The sequence below is a fragment of the Acinonyx jubatus genome, chromosome C1 (assembly GCF_027475565.1).
Source record: "Acinonyx jubatus isolate Ajub_Pintada_27869175 chromosome C1, VMU_Ajub_asm_v1.0, whole genome shotgun sequence".
Taxonomy (NCBI): Eukaryota; Metazoa; Chordata; class Mammalia; order Carnivora; family Felidae; genus Acinonyx; species Acinonyx jubatus.
Window position 1 is genome coordinate 173,700,093 of NC_069381.1, and position 20,761 is coordinate 173,720,853.

General features: G+C 37.6%; 2 protein-coding genes across 2 annotated transcripts; both read left to right on the top strand.

Annotated features, from left to right (window-relative positions):
• Positions 1-11,337: 11,337 nt before the first annotated feature.
• ASDURF (ASNSD1 upstream open reading frame) lies at positions 11,338-16,084 on the top strand. The gene is made up of 4 exons (XM_027054807.2): positions 11,338-11,542; positions 13,688-13,741; positions 14,951-15,026; positions 15,844-16,084. Exons 1-4 carry the CDS (start codon positions 11,453-11,455, stop codon positions 15,912-15,914), a joined length of 291 nt encoding a protein of 96 aa, XP_026910608.1. The 5' UTR covers positions 11,338-11,452; the 3' UTR covers positions 15,915-16,084.
• On the top strand, positions 15,955-20,713 carry ASNSD1 (asparagine synthetase domain containing 1). The gene is made up of 3 exons (XM_027054796.2): positions 15,955-17,448; positions 17,962-18,143; positions 20,351-20,713. The coding sequence occupies exons 1-3, from the start codon at positions 15,955-15,957 to the stop codon at positions 20,634-20,636; spliced, it is 1,962 nt and encodes a 653-aa protein (XP_026910597.1). The 3' UTR covers positions 20,637-20,713.
• The last annotated feature ends 48 nt before the right edge of the window (positions 20,714-20,761 follow it).

Below are 20,761 nucleotides of genomic sequence, written 5' to 3' on the forward strand. Positions count from 1 at the left end.
ACCAGGGACATTTCCTGAACCACCAGGCCCTGGACAGTACATTATCTCTTCTTAATATAGCCATTACTCTCAGTAGCAGGAAACATTACAGGTTTTCCTAACACACAGAAGAAGACAGAGACCCAGACAAAATGCCAAGAGAGAGGAATTCATCCCAAAAGAAAGAACAAAAAAGGTCACAGCCAGGGAGCTAATCAAGACAGATATAAGTAATATGCCTGATCCAGAATTTATTGTTTTAATTTTATTTTAATGTTTATTCATTTTTGAGAGAGAGAGAAACACAGCATGAGTAGGGTAGGGGCAGTGGGAGAGAGAGGGAGACACAGAGAATCCAAAGCAGGCTCCAGGCTCCGAGCTATCAGCACAGAGCCCGATGCATGGCTCAAACTCACAGACCATAAGATAATGACCTGAGCCGAAGTTGGTCACTTAACTGACTGAGCCACTCAGCTGCCCCAACTGATCCAGAATTTAAAGCAACAATCGTAAGGTAGCTGAGCTTGAGAAAGGCATAGAAGATACCAGGGAGTCCCTTACCACAAAGATAAAAGACCTAAAACCTCATTATGCCAAAATGAAAAATGCAGTAACTGAGATTTGAAACTGACTGAATGTAATTGCCAAAAGGATGGAAGAAACATAGGAACCAATAAGTGAAACAAAGATAAAATTATGGAAAATAATGAAGCTAAAAAGAAGAGGGAAAGAAAAATATTAGATCACAAATATGGAGTTGCTAAGGAACTCAGCAACTCCATAAAGCATAATAATATTTATATCATAGAAGTCCCAGAAGAAGAGAGAAAAAAAGTGGACAGGTTTATTTGAGAAAATTATAGCTGAAAATTTCCTTAATCTAGGGAAGGAAACAGGCATCCAAATCCAGGAGGCACAGAGGACCCCATCAAAATCAACAAAAACAGGCCAACAGATGCAGAAAAAGCATTAGAGAAAGTACAGCATCCATTCTTGATAAAAGCTCTCAAGAAAATAAGGATAGGGGAACATACCTCAATATCATAAAAGACATATACTAAAGACCCACAATTAATATCATCCTCAGTGGGGGAAGAACTGAGAGCTTTTCCTCTACATTCAGGAACAAAACAGGATGTCCATTCTCACCACCACTGTTATTTAACTTAGTACTGGAAGAACTAGCCTCAGCAATCAGACAACAAAATGAAATAAAAGGCATACAAATTAGCAAGGAAAAGTCAAACTTTCACTATTTCCAGATGACATGATACTCTATATAGAAAACCTGAAGGACTCCACCAAAAAATTGCTGGAACTGATAAACAAATTCAGTAAAGTCGCAGGATCTATACACCAATAATGAAGCAGTAGAAAGAGAAATAAAAAAATCAATCCCATTTACAACTGCACCCAAAACCATAGGATACCTAGGAATAAACCTAACCAAAGAAGTGAAAGTTCTGTACCTTGTAAACTATAGAACACTTTGGAAAGAAACTGAAGAAGACACAAAGAAATGGAAAAACATTCCATGCTTATGGATTGGAAGAACAAATAGTGTTAAAATGTCTATACTACTCAAAGCAATCTACACATTTAATGCAATCTGTATCAAAAAACTACCAGTGTTTTTCACAGAGGTAGAACAAACAATCCTAAAATTTGTATGGAACCACAAAAGACCCCAGACAGCCAAAGCAATCTGGAAAAAGAAAAGCAAAGGTGGAAACATCATGATTCCAGACTTTAAGCCATGTTACAAAGCTGTATTCATCAAGACTATGTTACTGGCGCAAAAACCGACACATAGATCAATGGACAGAATAGAAAACCCAGAAATGGACCCACAACTACATGGTCAACTAATCTTTGACAAAGCAGGAAAGAATATCCAATGGAAAAAATACAGTGTCTTCAACAACTGATGCTGGGAAACTAAACAGCTACATGCTGAAACTGGACCACTTTCTTACACCATACACACAAATAAATTCAAAATGGGTGAAAGACCTATATATGAGACAGGAAGCCATCAAAATCCTCACGGAGAATACAGTCAGCAATCTCTTTGACCTCAGCCATAGCAACTTCTTATTAGACATGTCACTGGAGGCAAGGGAATTAAAAGCAAAAATGAACTATTGGGATTACATCAAAATAAAAAGCTTCTGCACTGCAAGGGAAACCATCAACAAAACAAAAAGGCAACCTACTGAATGGGAGAAAATATTTGGAAATGACATATCATATAAAAGGTTACTATCCAAAATATATAAAGAACTTTTACAACTCAACACCCAAAAAACAAATAATCCAATTAAAAATGGGTAGAAGACATGAACAGACATTCTCCAAAGAAGACATTCAGATGGCCAACAGACACATGAAAAGGTACTCAACATCACTCATCATCAGTGAAATACAAATCAAAACTACAATGAGATATCACCTCATATCTGTCAGAATGGCTAAAATCAAAAACACAAGAAACAAGAGGTGTTGGCGAGGATGCAGAGAAAGAGGAAGCCTCTTGTACTGCTGGTGGGAATGTAAACTGGTCCAGCCACTGTGGAAAACAGTGTGGAGGTTCCTCAAAAAATAAAAAAAAAAACCACAACTACCTACAATCCAGCAATTGCACTACTAGGTATTTACCCAAGGGATACAAAAATACAGATTCAAAGGGGTACATGCACCCCAATGTTTATAGCGGCATTAACGACAACAGCCAAACTATGCAAAGAGCCCAAGTATCCATTGACTGATGAATGGATAAAGAAGACGTGGTATGTGTGCATATATATATAATGTGTGCATATATACATACATATATATATATATAATATTAGCTATCAAAAAGAATGAAATCTTGCCATTTGTAACAAAGTGGATGGAGCTAGAGCTAGACTGTATTATGCTAAGCCAAACAAGTCAGTCAGAGAAAGACAAATAGCATATGATTTCACTCATGTGGAATTTAAGAAATGAAACAGGTGAATATGGGGGGGGCAGTCAGAGAAAGAGAAAGGCAACCATAAAACAGACTCTTAACTATAGAGAACAAACTAAGGGTTGCTGGACAGGAGAGTGGGTGGGGGGGTTGGATTAAATGGGTGACAGATATAAAGGAGGGCACTAGTTGTGATGAGCACTGAGTGTTACATGTAAGTGATGAACCACTAAATTCTACTCCTGAAACTAATATTACCTTATATGTTTACTAAGTGAAATTTAAATAAAAACTTGAAATTACATAAAAAAGAAAGTAAACAAAAAGCAAACAAACAGAAAATGCCAAGATAAAAATTTCTTTAGTTGAACTAAACATTTTAATTAAACCATGTGCCTTATAGAAAAAAAGCCCAGTTACGGGCTTATATTCATGGAGAACCCCACCTAGTTATATTTTATCTTCATCTACATGACTCTAAGTAAAATTACAATTAGTTCAAATATTAGTACCAGTTGTATGATCATAATTTCAGTTATTTGAACAACACAGTCTCCCAAGTTCTAACTGCCTGACTTCATACTCTTTCACCTCCTCCCTCTTTCCCTGTCCCCTATATATATTCTTCTGCAAAAGCCATCCTCTGCCCCTTCTTTTTTTATTATTACTTATTTTGGGGAAAGCACAAGTGGGAGAGGGGCAGAGAGAGGGGGACAGAGGATCTGAAGCGGGCTCTGCGTTGACAGGCTGACAGCAGTGAGCCTAACGTGGGGCTTGAACTCACAAACCGCAAGATCATGACCCGAGCCAAAGGCGAACACTCAACTTCACCACCCAGGTGCCCCTACCCCTTCTTTCAAGAGGCCTAAACCACCAGGCTGGACTGCAGTGGCAGCCATACCTATGATGACAGCAGCATCAGCAGTAAGGCTTTAGTCATCCGGAATTTAATCTCAGCCTTGTGTACTCCACTTCCACTATAAACCATTGGGAGCTATGGACACATATCCATGTGTTGTTTTGTTTTGTTTTCCTAGGGCAAGCCAATAACCACAGCATAGCAGCGCTTTTAATACTAAAACAACAGAACCTACAAGCTAACTTGTAAATTGAACTACCTTGAACTAACTTGTTTGCTTGTTTACACTATGATAATACAAATAGAATTTTCCTGGTAGTTGCTTCACAAAGAAAGAAAAAAACACCAAGGTAGAGTTACATTGTTACCATAAACAAATTTTTAGTACAGCTTTGTAAAACCTTATTATAGCTAATAGTCAGAACTAGGATAAAAATACCCAGCTATGAAGAGCTCTGCATTATAAAGAAGGCATTCTCTACAAATGTGCTTCACTAATACATCAATTAGATTTTATTTGTTCCTGTTGATTCACTCAGATGGACACATTTCTGCATGTTTTAGAAGCACCTAAATGCAAATTTGGTAACAATAAATGCCTAATCACTTTGAGATTCTTTAGATATTAAGCATTTCATAACTTTATTTCATTGACTACCATTCACTGTAGTCTAGCTCACAGAGATGGTTATGTTTAACTTTGCTTCTTCATTAATGTGGAACAGAACTTTTTAAGCACATCCTTAGTCTTTCCTAAAAATTTTTTAATGTTTATTTATTTCTGAGAGAGAGAGAGAGAGCACGAGCAGGGGAGGGGCAGAGAGAGAGGAAAACACAGAATCCGAAGCAGACCCCAGGCTCTGAGCTGTCAGCACAGAGCCCAACATGTGGATTGAACTCATGAGCTTTGAGATCATGAGCTGAGCTGAAGTCAGATACTCAACTGACTGGTCCACCCAGGTGCCCCAAGCATATCCTTAGTCTTTGAGAACATGTGAACATGTGACAGAAGTCATGGAAAAAGCTAAGATAATTTTAATCAACCTCTTTCTTAACTGTCAGACAAGTAAAGATGCATGGGCAGTATAAGAAGCATTTTTCACTGGTGTCATTCACAAGCCACACTGACCCCTACCTAGATTGTAAGATAGTATCACCAATAATGAAGTGTTCAGATCCAGTTAATACAAGAGCAGGGCCGAGACCAGAGTGAGGTGTATGAGATACCTAGAGTGGAAAATCTAAAGAGGTGCTCATTGCAGCCCCTGAGAGTGTGTGCATCCTTAAAATCTGCACCTATGTGTCTCATTTGTCTTACTCCAGTCCCTGCCCTACACAAGATCCCCAAAGTGATGTTGGCTGTAGGAACCAAGGGTGCCCGATCTCCACATTCCATAGCTGAAACTAAACTGCAGAACCAATCTTATCTCTGGTAGAAAGGGTTTACTCATCTTCAGCACAGTGCTTGGGAGACTCAGCCATTTCCCTTAAGTGACTGAGATCAGCCTGGTATGCTTTTCAACTAAGCTAAGACACTGCCTCCTTCCCCCCCCCCCCCCCGCCACCAAGTGCCTGTATGATAAGACCCAGGAGTCCCCCTTCCAGATACCAGAGCCCTGCTTATAAACACTAGTCCAAGATCTCAGGCCTCGTCACCTTCTGACAGAATTCCTGATGCAACACACCTACTTAGATTACAGTATTACCTCTTCCTTGATTTTACCTCCTTGTTATTTGACTCTAGAGCCTGGTCCAAATCCCACTCCATGCAATTTCCAGTTCTGTCTGCTGCTGAGACCACCCTCTAGGTGGCTGATCTAGGCTTCTTATAAGTCTGTGGCTCGATGTGTCACCTTTCAATTGGCATCCAGTAGCCCTACCCCAGCAAAGTGAACAGAACTATCTATTTATTGTGACAACCAAAAATGCCTCCAGCCTTAGCCCTGTTGAGAATCACTGGAAGTAGAAGATAGGACCTATTTTCAATAAGAAACAGGCCAAGCATTTTGGAACCTGGTTCTTTCCAATCCATTGGTTCATAAATCTTGCTTGTGTCAAATTCATTTTGGGGAACTTCTCTTTATATTATTTTTTAGTTTTTGGGAGAGGGTGCATGTGAGGAGTGGAGAGAGGCAAAGGGAGAGAGAGAATCTTTTTTAAAAATTTTTAACAGTTTTATTCATTTTTTAGAGACAGAGAGACAGAGCACGAGCAGGGGAGGGGCAGAGAGAGGGGGGGACACAGAATCCAAAGCAGGCTCTAGGCTCTGAGCTGTCAGCACAGAGCCCGACGCGGGGCTGGAACCCATGAACCATGAGATCATGACCTGAGCTGAAGTCGGCCACTTAACTGACTGAGCCACCCAGGAGCCCCAGAGAGAGAGAATCTTGATCTTGCTTGTGTCAAATTCATCTAGGGGAACTTCTCTTTTTATTGTTTTTTATTTTTTGAGAAGGGGGTGTGGGGGGAGAGAGTGTATGTGAGCAGTGGAGAGGGGCAGAGGGAGAGAGAGAGAGAATCTTGATCCCCCGGCCCTGGGATCATGACCTGAGCCAAAATCAAGAGTCAGACACTCAACCAACTGATCCACCCAGGCATTCATCTGGGGGAGCTTCTAACTTACCCTTTTAACACACACTTAAATAGTGCTTACTATGTGTCTTAAACTATTTTAAACACCTGACAAACATTAACTCATTCAATCCTCATAACAACCCTTTGAGTTAGGCATTATCATTATTCCCATTCTACAGATTAGGAAACTGAGGCTTGAAGGGTTAATGACTTATTTACCCAAAGTCACACATCTAATAAATATAAGCCTAAATTCAAGCTCAGCCCTTTGGGTTATAGGGTAAATGGTAAACACTATGTTATGCAGCAGACAACCATATCCCATTCCTAAAGATTTGTTTCAGTAAATCTAGGGAAAGGACTGTGATATCTGTATGCAATATGAACAAAATTTTGAGGTGACTTTGTATAGTTAGAAGGGCACCCACCACCAGCACTATTCCACACCTCATTGTGGAGAGACAGAAAGGAGACTTATGTGGCTAGAAATGTGTGTTATAATATACCAAGAAAGCAAAGAAAAACAGTGGTTGGGGGCACTATTCATTCAAAACCTTGGAAGACAAGGTAATAATACACCTCATTTTCATAAAATAGTCAACAGTGAACTATGTATTGTTAAATGGAATAAAATATATTAAGAATGTAGCATCAGAGGAAGAGAATAGCATTAATAGACATGAAATTATCTTGTTAAGTAGATACATGACAGCAATGGACTTAAATGAAGGAAGAACAGCCTTGCTGGTTGTATGGTGAGATACAGATAGTCCTGAACCAGTCAGGCAAGACAAATGATACCAGGTAACCCCAAAGTGTGATTTTAAGCAATGCAGTAATTATAGCAGCTGAGGGAGGAAATAGACACGACTGGATACACATGAAAAAATAAGATAAAATGTGAAAGAACTTTGAAAGCAGTTTAGCACCATACTAATATAACTATCACCACTTTGTTTAGTAGTAGGTCATCTTAAGTGGCCCCCAGGAATAGAACACACACAACAACAACGAAACCAAAACAACAGAAATATCCAAACCGGGCAGAGCCATAAGCAACAATCCACCACCAAAAGGGAGTGAGCAGCTGTAGACCAATCAGCAGTATTTCTGACTACTCAGTATGGAAATAATTGAGTCAAAGAGTAAACTCAAACCTGAACCAGAACTTCTACTCTGCCAGCCACTGCCATAGAAGGTGGAGTACAAAGAAGACCAATATACTGAGAACTTGGTTTCTAGCATTATAGAAAAGCTTCACTTTTTCCTGCAAGCACAAATTAAAATCATATCCCATGTGTCAGGAAAGGTGTGGTCCCAGATTCCCACCATCTCGGCTGTATTAAACCCTAAAAGTGTTGGAGAACCAGCCAGGAGGTGAGTTAAAAGAATGCCAAATTTCAGTTTTTAATTAATATAATATTTGGTAATAAAAATTTTAAAAACTATTATCTGGAGCACCTGGGTGGTTCAGTTGGTTAAGTGTCCGACTTTGGCTCAGGTCATGATCTTATGGTCCATGGGTTTGAGCCCCACATCAGGCTCTGTGCTGACAGCTCACAACCTGGAGCTTGCTTCTTATTCTGTGTCTCCCTCTCTCTCTGATCCTCCCCTGCTCATGCTCTGTCTCTTTCTCTCAAAAACAAGCAAACATTAAAAAATTTTAAAAACTATTACTTGTGAATATGCCCTCAAAACTTTTTTCCCCTTCCCCTATGTTAATCTGTTTCATTTCTTAAATTCCACATATGAGTGAAATCATATGGTATTTATATTTCTCTGACTGACTTATTTCACTTAGCATAATACACCCTACCTCCATCCATGTCATTGCAAATGGCAAGATTTCATTCTTTTTGATAGCTGAGTAATATTCCAGTGTGTGTGTGTGTGTGTGTGTGTGTGTGTGTGTGTGTGTGTGTACACCATATCTCCTTTATGAATTCATTAGTCAATGGCCATTTAGGCTCTTTCCATAATGTGGCCATTGTTAATAATGCTGTTATAAATATCAGGGTGCATGTGCCTCTTCAAATCAAAATTTTTGTATCCTTTGGGTAAATACATAGTAGTGAAATTGCTGAATCATAGGGTAGTTCTATTTTTCACTTTTTGAGGAACCTCCATACTGTTTTCCAGAGTGGCTGCACCAGTTTCTGTTCCCACCAACAATGCAAGAGGGTTCTCCTTTCTCCACATCCTCACCAACATCTGTTGTTTCCCATGTTGTTAATTTTAGCCATTTTGACAGGTGTGAGGTGCTGTCTCCTCCTGGTTTTGATTTGTATTTCACTGATGATGAATTATGTTGACCATCTTTTCATGTGTCTGTTAGCCATTTGGATGTCTTCTTTGGAAAAGTGTTCATGTCTTCCACTCATTTCTTAACTGGATTATTTGTTTTTTGGGTGTTGAGTTTGATAAGTTCTTTATAGATTTTGGATACTAACCCTTTATCAGCTATATCATTTGCAAGTATCTTCTCCCATTCTGTAGGCTGCCTTTTAGTTTTGTTGACTGTTTCCTTTGCTATGCAAAATTTTTTATCTTGATAAGGTCCTAATAGTTCATTTTTGCTTTGTTTTCCTTGCCTCCAGAAACATGTCTAATAAGAAGTTGCTACAGCCAAGGTCAAAGAGGTTGCTGCCTGTGTTCTCCTCTAGGATTTTGATGGTTTCCTGTCTCACATTTAGGTCTTTCACCTATTTTGAATTCATTTTTGTGTATGGTATATGAAAGTAATCCAGCTTCATTCTTTTGCATGTAGCTGTCTAGTTTTCCCAACACCATTTGTTGAAGAGACTGTATTTTTTCCACTGGATATTCTTTCCTGCTTTGTCAAAGATTAGTTGACCATATAGTTGTGGGTCCATTTCTTGGTTTTCTAGCCTGCTCCATTGATCTATGTGTCTGTTTTTGTGCCAGTACCATACCATCTTGATAACTATAGCTTTATAATGTAGCTTGAAGTCTGAAATTTGATGTCTCCAGCTTTGCTTTGCTTTTTCAAGATTGATTTGGCTATTGACTGAGATTCCACCAAAAAGTTGCTAAAACTGATACACAAATTCAGCAAAGTCACAGGATGCAAAATCAATTACAGAAATATATTGCATTTCTATATACACCAATAATGAAGGAGCAGAAAGAGAAATAACACCAAAATCCATAAGATTTACAATTGTACCAAAAACTATAAAATACCTAGGAATAAACCTAACTTAAGAGGTAAACGTTCTGTACCTTGTAAACTATAGAACACTTAGGAAAGAAATTGAAGAAGACACAAAAAAATGGAAAAACATTCCATGCCCATGGATTGGAAGAACAAATAGTGTTAAAATGTCTATATTACTCAAAGCAATCTACACATTTAATGCAATCTGTATCAAAATACCACCAGCATTTTTCATAGAGCTAGAACAAACAGTCCTAAAATTTGTATGGAACCAGAATTTCTTTAATATAAGAGACATTATAATGGAATTTATTAATACTCTCCAGAAGTATGAAAACATTTTACACTCAGCAACATAGAAAGGCTATTCTGAAATATAGACACATGTACACATAGAAAGCTTATAGCTTCAGTTTTACATCTCAATCCCAGGTTGAAAGCAAAACAGAAATACAAACCTTCACCAGCCCAGATCTCAAAAAGCAGTTCTATTTCCCAGTGGGCACAAAGTTCTTAATTAATTTGAGCTCACAAAAGACAAAAAGACCATAAAACTGGATTCTCTTTCATCTCTCTTCTAATAGAGACTAGATCTCCATCATGCAACAGGTATCTTCAAATGTTTATACCATAAAATCAAATTCCCAATCACCGCTGCTACCAATGTATAATAACTTATCAGACATGCATTAATTAGAAACAAAAACAAATTTTTAAAAATCAGTAAAAAGTAAAAGTAGACAGTTAACTTAGTTCTATAACCACTTTGAATTTACTCTAAGAGCCAATAAAAGATACACCTGGGCCTAAATAACTCTGAGGTGCACTTCCTTAGCCATACAATTTCACTCCCTCAGTTGAGTACACATCAGTTGGCATCTCCATGGAAGCTTGAGAGTTCCTATGTTGAAGTATAATTTTCAAATATACAAAATCATGTCTCTCATGAAAGTATAATATGAACATATGTCATATTACTCAATTTTATTCATTTTATTCAATCCAATTAATGAAGGAACAGATGTCAAAACAACAGTTTATTAAAAATTAGGCATATATTAATAAAAAATCATTATTAACTGCAGAGTTAGATGTAAAACTGATTAATTTCTTACAGAACAATCAATCACAACCTGTGGCATTATCTGGTCCGCCAGATAGAAATTATTTGCATCTCTGCCACAAAATTTACAAGTTAACCTCTGCTCCTGCATAATTGTAAAATAGCCCAGTCAATAGAAAATAACGTTCAGAAAAGATATTAAAGAACACCTCTTAATCTCTTGCCTGTTTACAACGTTTGGATAATTTTTCTCATAGGAGATACTGTAAATATTGCATGCAACATACTTATACTAAAAATTTATTCATTTATCAGAAATTTATATTTAACTAGGCATCCTATATTTATCTTTTAACCCTAATAAGTAGTTAGCAAAAATTTTACCAAGTCTGTAGGGTTCCGTTGCCAAAAATGTTATCTATTAAATCTATGCCTAGTTTCATATCCTTCTTTGCCTAGATAATAAATAGGAAGTGGTATTTTTACCGCTCTTCTATTCTTTATATTTACCACTGGGGGGCGCATATAACTCACAATCCACTGGATTCCAGCTCGTGTGGTGACCACAGGAGCTTTTCCACATCAGATCCGCTAGGGCACCGTTCAGATACCACTCACATTTCACGAACGTCCTAAGCAACTGTGCGCACGCGCACAACTGCTCCCAAGATAGAGCGGGTTTGCGCAGGCGCTCTAGCAAATGCGCAGCCGCTATCGGTAAGACAGATGGGAAAGTGAAAGGAAGGGGGTGGGGGCCGCTGGGAGCGCGCATGCGCTGAATTGGAGCCTGTTGGGTAGTGGGAGCTAGTGGGGTGCCGTATCCTGAGTTCACCGCGCTCTGTGGAGATGCCCAGCCGTGGGTCTCAACCCGAGGACGGCGCTGCGCTGTCCTCTGCAGATAACTCGACCCCGCACAAGGAGGATCTTAGCAGCAAGGTGAGTGTAGGACGAGTCGCGAACCTTCGGACTGGGCTCTGCTTGACTCCAAAGAAGATCCACCGCGCCACATGGCCCGCCCTCGACTTTGCCCTGAGTCTTAGCACTTGGCAGCCACAGTTAAAGGGAGATCGTGAAATTTGCCCGAAGAGTAGACCCATTTGGCAGTGGGACAGAGGCTTGGTGGAGGTCTTTTCTCTTTACTCTGTAAACCATTAGAAATACGGCCCACCCCAGATCCGGATGCTACAGTATTTCCCATCTCAGAAAATGTCACCACTATCCATTCAGTTGTCCATGCCAATAACCTGGAAGCCATTCTTGACGCCCATCACCTACCAGTTCTACATCTGAAGTTCATTTCAAATAGATCCCTTCATCACAGTGTACGCTCACCATCCTAAACGAGCCATCTTCATCCACCATCGGGAATCTTCCATAGGTTTCCTAACCACTCTCTCCGCATCCATCCTTACCTTCTTCCTATCTGTTCTCCACTGTAGCGAGAGCAATGATCCTGAAACGTGTATCTGATGGTCACTGTTCTACCCAAAAAGGTCGGGGCTGGGGGGGTGGGGGGAGGGCTAAGCAATGTAAATCTTAACCGCCATAAACAAAAATATACTGGAGATGGGAATGGTTATAGCCATTCAGGTATTAGATGTCCTAGATTTTACTTTAGTTTTGTCCTAAACTAACATCTCAGGCAAGTCACTCATCTCTCCGTATCCGTTTCCTTGTTTGAAGTAAAGTGAAATGTATAATGTACACCTGTCATTCCTAAAATGAATGGGGAAGCACTGTTCAAACGTAAGTCTGAAGGTTATACAAATTTGGTCTTGGAATTCAACTCCAATCTAGCCAGTTACTACACTGACTGGAGAAACAGAAGAGTACACACCCATAGGGAGTGAATTTTCTTTTCATTTTTTTTAAATATATGAAATTGATTGTCAAATTGGTTTCCATACATTACCCAGTGCTCATCCCAAAAGATGCCCTCTTCAATGCCTATCACCTACCCTACCCTCCCTCCCACCCCCCATCAACCCTCAGTTTGTTCTCAGTTTTTAAGAGTCTCTTATGCTTTGGCTCTCTCCCACTCTAACCTCTCTTTATTTTTTTTTCCTTCCCCTCCCCCATGGGTTCCTGTTAAGTTTCTCAGGATCCACATAAGAGTGAAAACATGTGGTATCTGTCTTTCTCTGTATGGCTTATTTCACTTAGCATCACACTCTCCAGTTCCATCCATGTTGCTACAAAGGGCCATATTTCATTCTTTCTCATTGCCACATAGTAGGGAGTGAATTTTCAAACCACATACAACCTACTCCAATTACTACCATAGCAAGCCATTTATGCTGATGTGTGACAGATCTGTGAGGTGTGTGAGGTAGGACAGAGTTTATAAAACCTGCTTTTAGAGGCACTGATAACACAATGTAATCGGTCATGTTCACAGTATAACTGCCCTTGCTGAAAAGAGTTAGAAATTCACTCCCACTTAATTGTGCCCTAGCCTACTAATAAAAAGTGAGGCCTAGTTCAGCAGTGCCAGGACTGTGCTAGTCTTTGAAATGTAAAGAGGAATAAAGCCAAGATGGAAAGTGATAACACCTTAACAGCCCCAGGTAGGTCATTTAGTACTACTTGTTTGTTCTGCATGTGTGGCTGCACTATTTATACATGAATCATGGAAACCATTGATATTTGAGAGGGAAGAAAAGTAGCCTACTCCTTATGACATTTGCTATTTGTAAAAAATAATAATAATAAAAATAAAACATAACTTAAAAGAAGTCATTAAAAATACTCTTGGTGCTTATTGTCTATTTTAAATAAAAGGTGCAAACTTAGTTTAGTAACTCTGGTCCTTGCATGAATGCTGGTTACCAACACTAAACCCTCTGTCTGGGTTCAGTGGGCTTTCTGACACCTATCAAGTATAATCACTGTTTCCTTTTTCAACTTCCCCCCAGGCGCACCCTCACACACTGCTGTTGGAAAGAATCTATATGTTCACAGACTGCCCATCTGGATAGTCAGTAAATTATAATCCCATATCCCATCTCCAATTTTAAAGGGCCCTCAATTGAACATACTTGATAGCCTCTGATTTAAGAAGTTTTTCTTTTATTTCAATAGATTAAAGAACAAAAAATTGTTGTGGATGAACTTTCTAACCTGAAGAAGAACAGGGTGAGTTATTAGAGTAATTCTGAATTGTATGTGGGAGAGTTTGATTATATTAACTATATACTAAAGTTACAAGAATTATATCTAAGATTTATATTTACATTAAAATTTGCAAGATGTCAGCATTCTTTTTAGTTACATTGCAAAAGTGTCCAAGATTTTATACACATACATACTTATATGTTAATTATAGTTGATAATATTTTATTCCCATCATATACAATTCACATAACCTTTGAACTAAAAGGTACTAATTATACAATGTAATCACTAATGGTATTTATTTTATACTTGAATTTGGTGTTTTCTTTTGAAATAAATAACCTTAAAATATATTAAGGAGACTATGCCTTTAAGTGAATGTGGATAGTTGTTGAAAAACAAAAAGGATAAATTGCTTCTCTCTTCCTCACATTTTTTACACAAATCTGCCAAATATTTAACATGGTTATTTAATGACAATTCCATTAATGTATCTATAAACAAGCAAGCTACTGCTTTATGTGTAGTAATACTGTCAAAAATTACATTTTAAAGTTCAGGAAGAAATTATTTTGAGCCCTTTAAAATATTTGATACTGACAGGTTGGTTAGCCCTTTCTGATACTGTCACTTAAAGGAATTTTAGAACTTAAGTCACAACTGATACAAACTTTCTAGAGGGCAAGTTGGCAGAGTATATCAAAGCCTTAAAACTATGTAGCATTTTGACCCAGTAGTTCCCCTTATAGGAATTGATACCTATGAATCATGGGATTATACAAAGATTTAGTTACAAAGAAATTCATTACAACTTTGATTTCTAAAGTTGGTTATACCTTCAATGTGTAAAACATGAAGACTTAACCAAATAAACTGTAATGTTATACCCATACAATAATGTTGTAAAAGAATGTTTATTGATAACAGAAACTGTTCCCAATATGTTGTTCCTTGATAAAAGCAAATAATAAATCTGTATTTATAATAAGAGCCTTTTTTGTTCAAGAAAACTGATATGGTATATACAGAAAAAACATTTCACTTCAGTGTTAATGGTAGCAATTTCTAGATGGTAGAATAATGGGTGACTTTTGTTTACCTGTAATTTGCTAAGGTATTGTTCTGAATATACGTTACTGAAGTTCAGGAATATATACTAAAAGGATTCAGAGTTTCGACATAACACTTTTTAGATCAAATCATAATATTAGCCTAAATTATGTTTTGCAGAAAGTATATAGGCAGCAACAGAACAGCAACATATTCTTTCTTGCAGACCGAACAGAAATGCTTTCTGAAAGCAAAAGTAAGTTTATTTGGTATATTATATAGAAATGCATGGAAAGTCTTTTCTAGGCTTTCTGTAGAAAATAATAGTAGTGCCTAAATTATATTGTCTATCTGAATGTTTAAATCTATATCTGAAGATTGGATGGTGATATACATATAAGTAAGATTAATGCTGTGGTTTGGTTTTCTTCAAGTTAGCCTAAGAGTGTTAGAAAGCTATAATTATTAATGTGTGCTTTAGAATTTTAGATAGATCTAGGTATGAAAATTTTCTACAACTTTCTCCTTTTATGACTTTGAGTGAATTACTTTGGGACTCAAAAGTTTTGTGGGATTTAAACAAGAAAGGGAAAAGAGAACCTGGGTGACTCATTTTGGTTAAGCATCCAACTTTGCCTCAGGTCGTGATCTCATGGCCCCTGAGTTCAAGCCTGCGTGGGGCTCTGTGCTGACATCTTGGAGCCTAGAGCCTGCTTTGGATTCTGTCTCCCTCTCTCTGTCTCTCTGCCCCTCTCCCTCACTCTCTTTCTGTCTCTCAAAAATAAATAATACATGTTAAAAAAATTTTTAATTAAAAAAATAAATAGGAAGGAATGTATAAAGTTCATAGTCCAGTGCCTAGGCCAAAGTAAGCATTTAATAAATGGAAATTATTTTCCTAAAAGTTAAACATTGTCATCAGAAGCCTGTTGTAAATGATTATTCACACTAACACAGTGCATATGCTCAAGTGCTTTGATCTTGGTAAGTAGCCTATGTTGCTCTATGAATTACTAGGTGAAGGTCCAAGAATTTTTATTTTACTTGACGTATCTTCTCCCCTCCCTCCACAGATATATTGGATGAACTGAAAAAAGAATACCAAGAAATAGAAAACTCAGAGAAGACCAAAATCAAGAAATAATATTTTATTTTATCAAGAAATAACTTGATTTCACATAACAATGTGTGGCATTTGCTGTTCTGTAAGCTTTTCTGTTGAGCATTTCAGCAAAGATTTGAAAGGGGATTTACTGTATAATCTTAACCGACGGGGACCCAACAGTAGTAAACAGTTGTTAAAGTCTGATGTTAGCTACCAGTGTTTATTTTCTGGTCATGTCCTTCACTTAAGAGGTGTTTTGACTGCCCAGCCTGTGGAAGATGAAAGAGGCAATGTGTTCCTGTGGAATGGAGAAGTCTTTAGTGGCATAAAGGTTGAAGCTGAAGAAAATGATACCCAAGTAATGTTTAATTATCTTTTCTCTTGTAAGACTGAATCTGATATTTTGTCACTCTTCTCAGAAGTCCAGGGTCCTTGGTCTTTTATATATTACCAAGCATCTAGTCATCATTTATGGTTTGGTAGGGATTTTTTTGGTCGCCGTAGCTTGCTTTGGCATTTTAGTAATTTGGGCAAGAGTTTCTGCCTGTCTTCAGTTGGTGCCCAAACATCTGGAGTGGCCAACCAGTGGCAAGAAGTTCCAGCATCTGGAATTTTTAGAATTGATCTCAAGTCTCCTTCCATTTCCGAATCTTTGGTTTTAAAATTGTACCCTTGGAAATGTATTTCTAGGGAGAATGTTATCAAAGAATGTGTTAATAGCCTGACTCAAATTTCAGCAAACTTGCCAACATTTGTATCAGTGGTAGCAAATGAAGCCAAACTCTGTCTTAAAGAACCTGTTGTTCCTTTAAATATGACGTTGCCACAAGCTCCATTTGAGATTTATTGCAGTAACATTGCTAGTGTCCCACCTACCAGGGAAACGCTTCAGGTCTTTCTTACTGATGGACACATGAAGGAAGTAGTTCAGCAGTTCATTGATGTCCTGAGTATCGCAGTGAAGAGACGTGTCTTATGTTTACCTAGGGGTGAAAACCTGACACAAAGTGAGGTTTTGAAAAGTTGTGATAGGAAAGCAAATGTTGCAATCCTGTTTTCTGGGGGTATTGATTCCATGGTTATTGCGGCCCTTGCTGACCATCATGTACCTTTAGATGAACCCATTGACCTTCTTAATGTGGCATTCATGACTAAAGAAAAGACCATACTTACTGGTTTTAACAAAAAGAGGAAAAAACAGAAAAATCATTGTGAAATGCCTTCTGAAGAATCCTCTAAAAATGCTGCTGCTGCTGCTGCTGCTGCTGCTGCTGTTGCTGGTAACGATGATGATAGTTCTGATAAACAATTCAGTGTACCAGATCGTATCTCAGGAAGAGTGGGACTGAAGGAACTACAGGCTGCTAACCCTTCCCGGACTTGGAATTTTGTTGAAATTAATGTTTCTCTGGAAGAACTGCAAGAATTAAGAAGAACTCGAATATGCCACCTGGTTCAGCCCTTGGATACAGTGTTGGACGATAGCATTGGCTGTGCAGTCTGGTTTGCTTCTAGAGGAATTGGTTGGTTAGTGACCCAGGACGAAGCAAAATCATATCAGAGCAGCGCAAAGGTATGGCACAGAATGTCTACTCGAAGAATTTCTGAGACCTAATTTTTATCCTTTAAAGCTATTAGCATTTAGATTGCAAGAACATAGCGTATTTTAATTGCATTTAATCTACAATGCAACATAGAAGACTTTTATTTAAAAAAAATTTTTTTTTAACGTTTATTTATTTTTGAGACAGAGAGAGACAGAGCATGAACAGGGGAGGAGCAGAGAGAGAGGGAGACACAGAATCTGAAACAGGCTCCAGGCTCTGAGCTGTCAGCACAGAGCCCGACGCGGTGCTCGAACTCACGGACTGTGAGATCATGACCTGAGCCGAAGTCGGATGCTTAACCGACCAAGCCACCCAGGCGCCCCTAGAAGACTTTTTTAAAAATTGGGCATATTTTTACTACTTTATGACTTGCCGTGTGTTTTTTGTCTGAAGATGTTATTTTTGAGATTATAATTTTTTAAGCTTTGCTTTTGTCTTTATCATATATCATAAAAAGGGATTTCTGTAAACCGTTACAGGTGGTTCTTACTGGAATCGGTGCTGATGAGCAACTTGCAGGTTATTCTCGTCACCGTGTCCGCTTTCAGACCCATGGAATGGAAGGATTAAATAAGGAAATCGAGATGGAACTGGGTCGAATTTCCTCTAGAAATCTTGGTCGTGATGACAGAGTTATTGGTGATCATGGAAAAGAAGCAAGGTAATTCAAATTAAGTGTTGTGGGTAATTTTGTAAACAAACAAAACATTAGCCTGTGGAGAATTTTAGGTCCCTTTCTTTGGAGACCACTCAAATGAGTAACAGTAGCAACAATAATATGTTGGCTTTATATTACAAACACCGTCAGTCAGAGGGAGAGTGGGGTGGGCGGGGCAGCCAGAAGAGCACTTGTTGTCCAGAGCTCATTCTGTAAGGAATGTCTTGGCATGACTGTTATTAGTACCACAGCGAAAAAGACTATAAAACCGAGGTAGTGAAATGCTGAGAGAAAGTATTTAATGGGTTTGGTTTTGTTGTAAATGTTTACTTTCCTCCCAGCAAGAGCATAGGCCCTACCCCCACGTTTTGCCCTCCAGTGTTAGAGAACCCAGCTTTGTCTCTAGGGACATATATGCATGCTCGATCCATGCTGATGTAAATGCTGGTTCCAGAACTGGATTCCCCTCTGCTATGTGTGTTTTGAACTCAGTTTGGTCATATGTTGCAGGTTACCTAAAACTTGCCAAGAGATCAAGGCATTTACATATGTATACTTTTTTTTAAATTCAGGGGTTTATTTTTACCTAACAGTATATTTATGGTGGTAGTGAACAAGTGCTTGAGAACACCTTTTTAAATTATTAAGGATAAAAAAAAATGTGTTATAGTTATAAAAAGCAGAAGTTTGTTCAAGTGGGTTAATTTATTAAGTGGTAGTTTATTAAAAGGGTACAGCATGCGAGAACAGGGAGTCCAGATCAGCTTTGTGAGAACATCGTAATACACCTACTCTAACACTTCACCATTTCTTACCTCTATTTCAGTTTCTTATATATATTATATAATTTAAATATATACCACAGTATAAAAACTATAAAAATATTTTCCTTTTGAAGGGTGTGTATATTTGAGAGAGAGCGATATTCAGTCCTTTATTTCAGGTAGGTCAGAGAAAAGGGAATTTATTTTATTTCGTAGAACAGTTAATTCTAAAGGCCCCATATGATACCCTCAGGTAAAAGTGCATATGAGGAATGTTTAAACAGCTAATAGAGAATTGTGATTTAACAAATACCCTGATAGTGGGTGGATATAAATAATTTATTACTAAATTATTATACTTTTATTTATTATTTATTTATTTATTGTTTATTATGCATTTGGCATGCTGTTAATTCAGCGATCAATTGATTAGATTATGCTATATATAGATTTGCTTTTGCGATTAATTCATTTTTATAAAATATTTCATATGACGAATGCCTTACCTTTTCCAGTCTCTCTACTGGAGCTAGGATAAAATTTAATAAAACAGAAAGAAACACTACTGTAACAGTATTGCATATTAAGGAATTGGCAGGAGAGTATTAAAGTATTTTAGGGGCACCTAGATGGCTCAGTGGGTTAACCATCTAACTTTAGCTCAGGTCATGATCTCATTTCGTGAGTTCGAGCCCCGTGTCAGGCTCTGTGCCGACAGCTCAAAGTCTGGGGCCTGCTTCAGATTCTGTGTCTCCCTCTCTCTGTGCCCCTCTTCCACTCATGGTCTATCTTTCTCTGTCTTTCAAAAATGAATAAATGTTAAAAAAAAATTTTTAGAAAAAAAAAGTAAACAAAACAAAACAACACAGAATTTTCTAGGAAATCAGGGAAGCCAAAGGGCAGAAAGTTAGTTTTTTAAATCTAATACTTTATTCTGTTATACTGATTTGTCACCATTTAAATGGGTTGAATGTAATTAAATAATTTTGATACTGTAAGATTTTACCATAAGTAAACATTTCACAATTTCAGGATTATAGAGTGCTTCTATATTGATCTCATATTCATTCTCTTTTTATATGATAAAGAACAAACACAGATTGAATAATTGACCTAAGACCATACTTGTTTTCAAGGCACTGCTAAAGATTCCTTGTGAAACAATTTGAGATTATTTCTTACCATAGGCCTAATGTATTTATTTTTTCAGGCAAAATTTATTTTGTAGTATATGTATTAAAATTAGTCACATGAAACATTTGTCAGTGTGATTACATTTTAGGTGTGAAATTGTGTAAATAACCAGAATATTTTTAATTGAGAAAAATAGTGCCATGAAAAATTAATTTGATGCTATAAATTTTAACATTGAATAAAATGCAAAAGAAATAATCATAACAAATTGGATCTTTTTATGTAGTGGTTATGTTTATCTATTTATTTTAGATTTCCTTTCCTGGATGAAAATGTCGTCTCCTTTCTAAATTCCCTACCAGTTTGGGAGAAGGCAAACTTGACTTTGCCCCGTGGAATTGGTGAAAAACTAATTTTGCGTCTTGCAGCAGTGGAACTTGGCTTAACAACCTCTCCTCTTCTGCCGAAACGGGCCATGCAGTTTGGATCCAGAATTGCAAAAATGGAAAAGAATAATGAAAAGGCATCTGATAAATGTGAAAGGCTCCAAGTCATTTCCTTAGAAAACCTTTCTATTGAAAAGGAGATTAAAACATAATATTTCACAATGTAACAACATTTACTGAATGATGATTATGTAAAAATAAAACACTCGGCTGCTTTATTATTATACAATCTAATGGTTTTAAGGTTCATTACATGAATTTATATTTAACTATATAG

What these genes read in the sequence shown, in the direction of transcription:
- ASNSD1 (XM_027054796.2), top strand. Translation starts at nt 15,955, where the DNA reads ATGTGTGGCATTTGCTGTTCTGTAAGCTTTTCTGTTGAGCATTTCAGC. An exon ending in CATATCAGAGCAGCGCAAAG is followed by an intron (nt 17,449 to 17,961) that starts GTATGGCACAGA and finishes AAACCGTTACAG; the next exon opens with GTGGTTCTTACTGGAATCGG. An exon ending in GATCATGGAAAAGAAGCAAG is followed by an intron (nt 18,144 to 20,350) that starts GTAATTCAAATT and finishes TATTTATTTTAG; the next exon opens with ATTTCCTTTCCTGGATGAAA.
- ASDURF (XM_027054807.2), top strand. Translation starts at nt 11,453, where the DNA reads ATGCCCAGCCGTGGGTCTCAACCCGAGGACGGCGCTGCGCTGTCCTCT. An exon ending in CTAACCTGAAGAAGAACAGG is followed by an intron (nt 13,742 to 14,950) that starts GTGAGTTATTAG and finishes TATGTTTTGCAG; the next exon opens with AAAGTATATAGGCAGCAACA. An exon ending in AATGCTTTCTGAAAGCAAAA is followed by an intron (nt 15,027 to 15,843) that starts GTAAGTTTATTT and finishes CTCCCTCCACAG; the next exon opens with ATATATTGGATGAACTGAAA.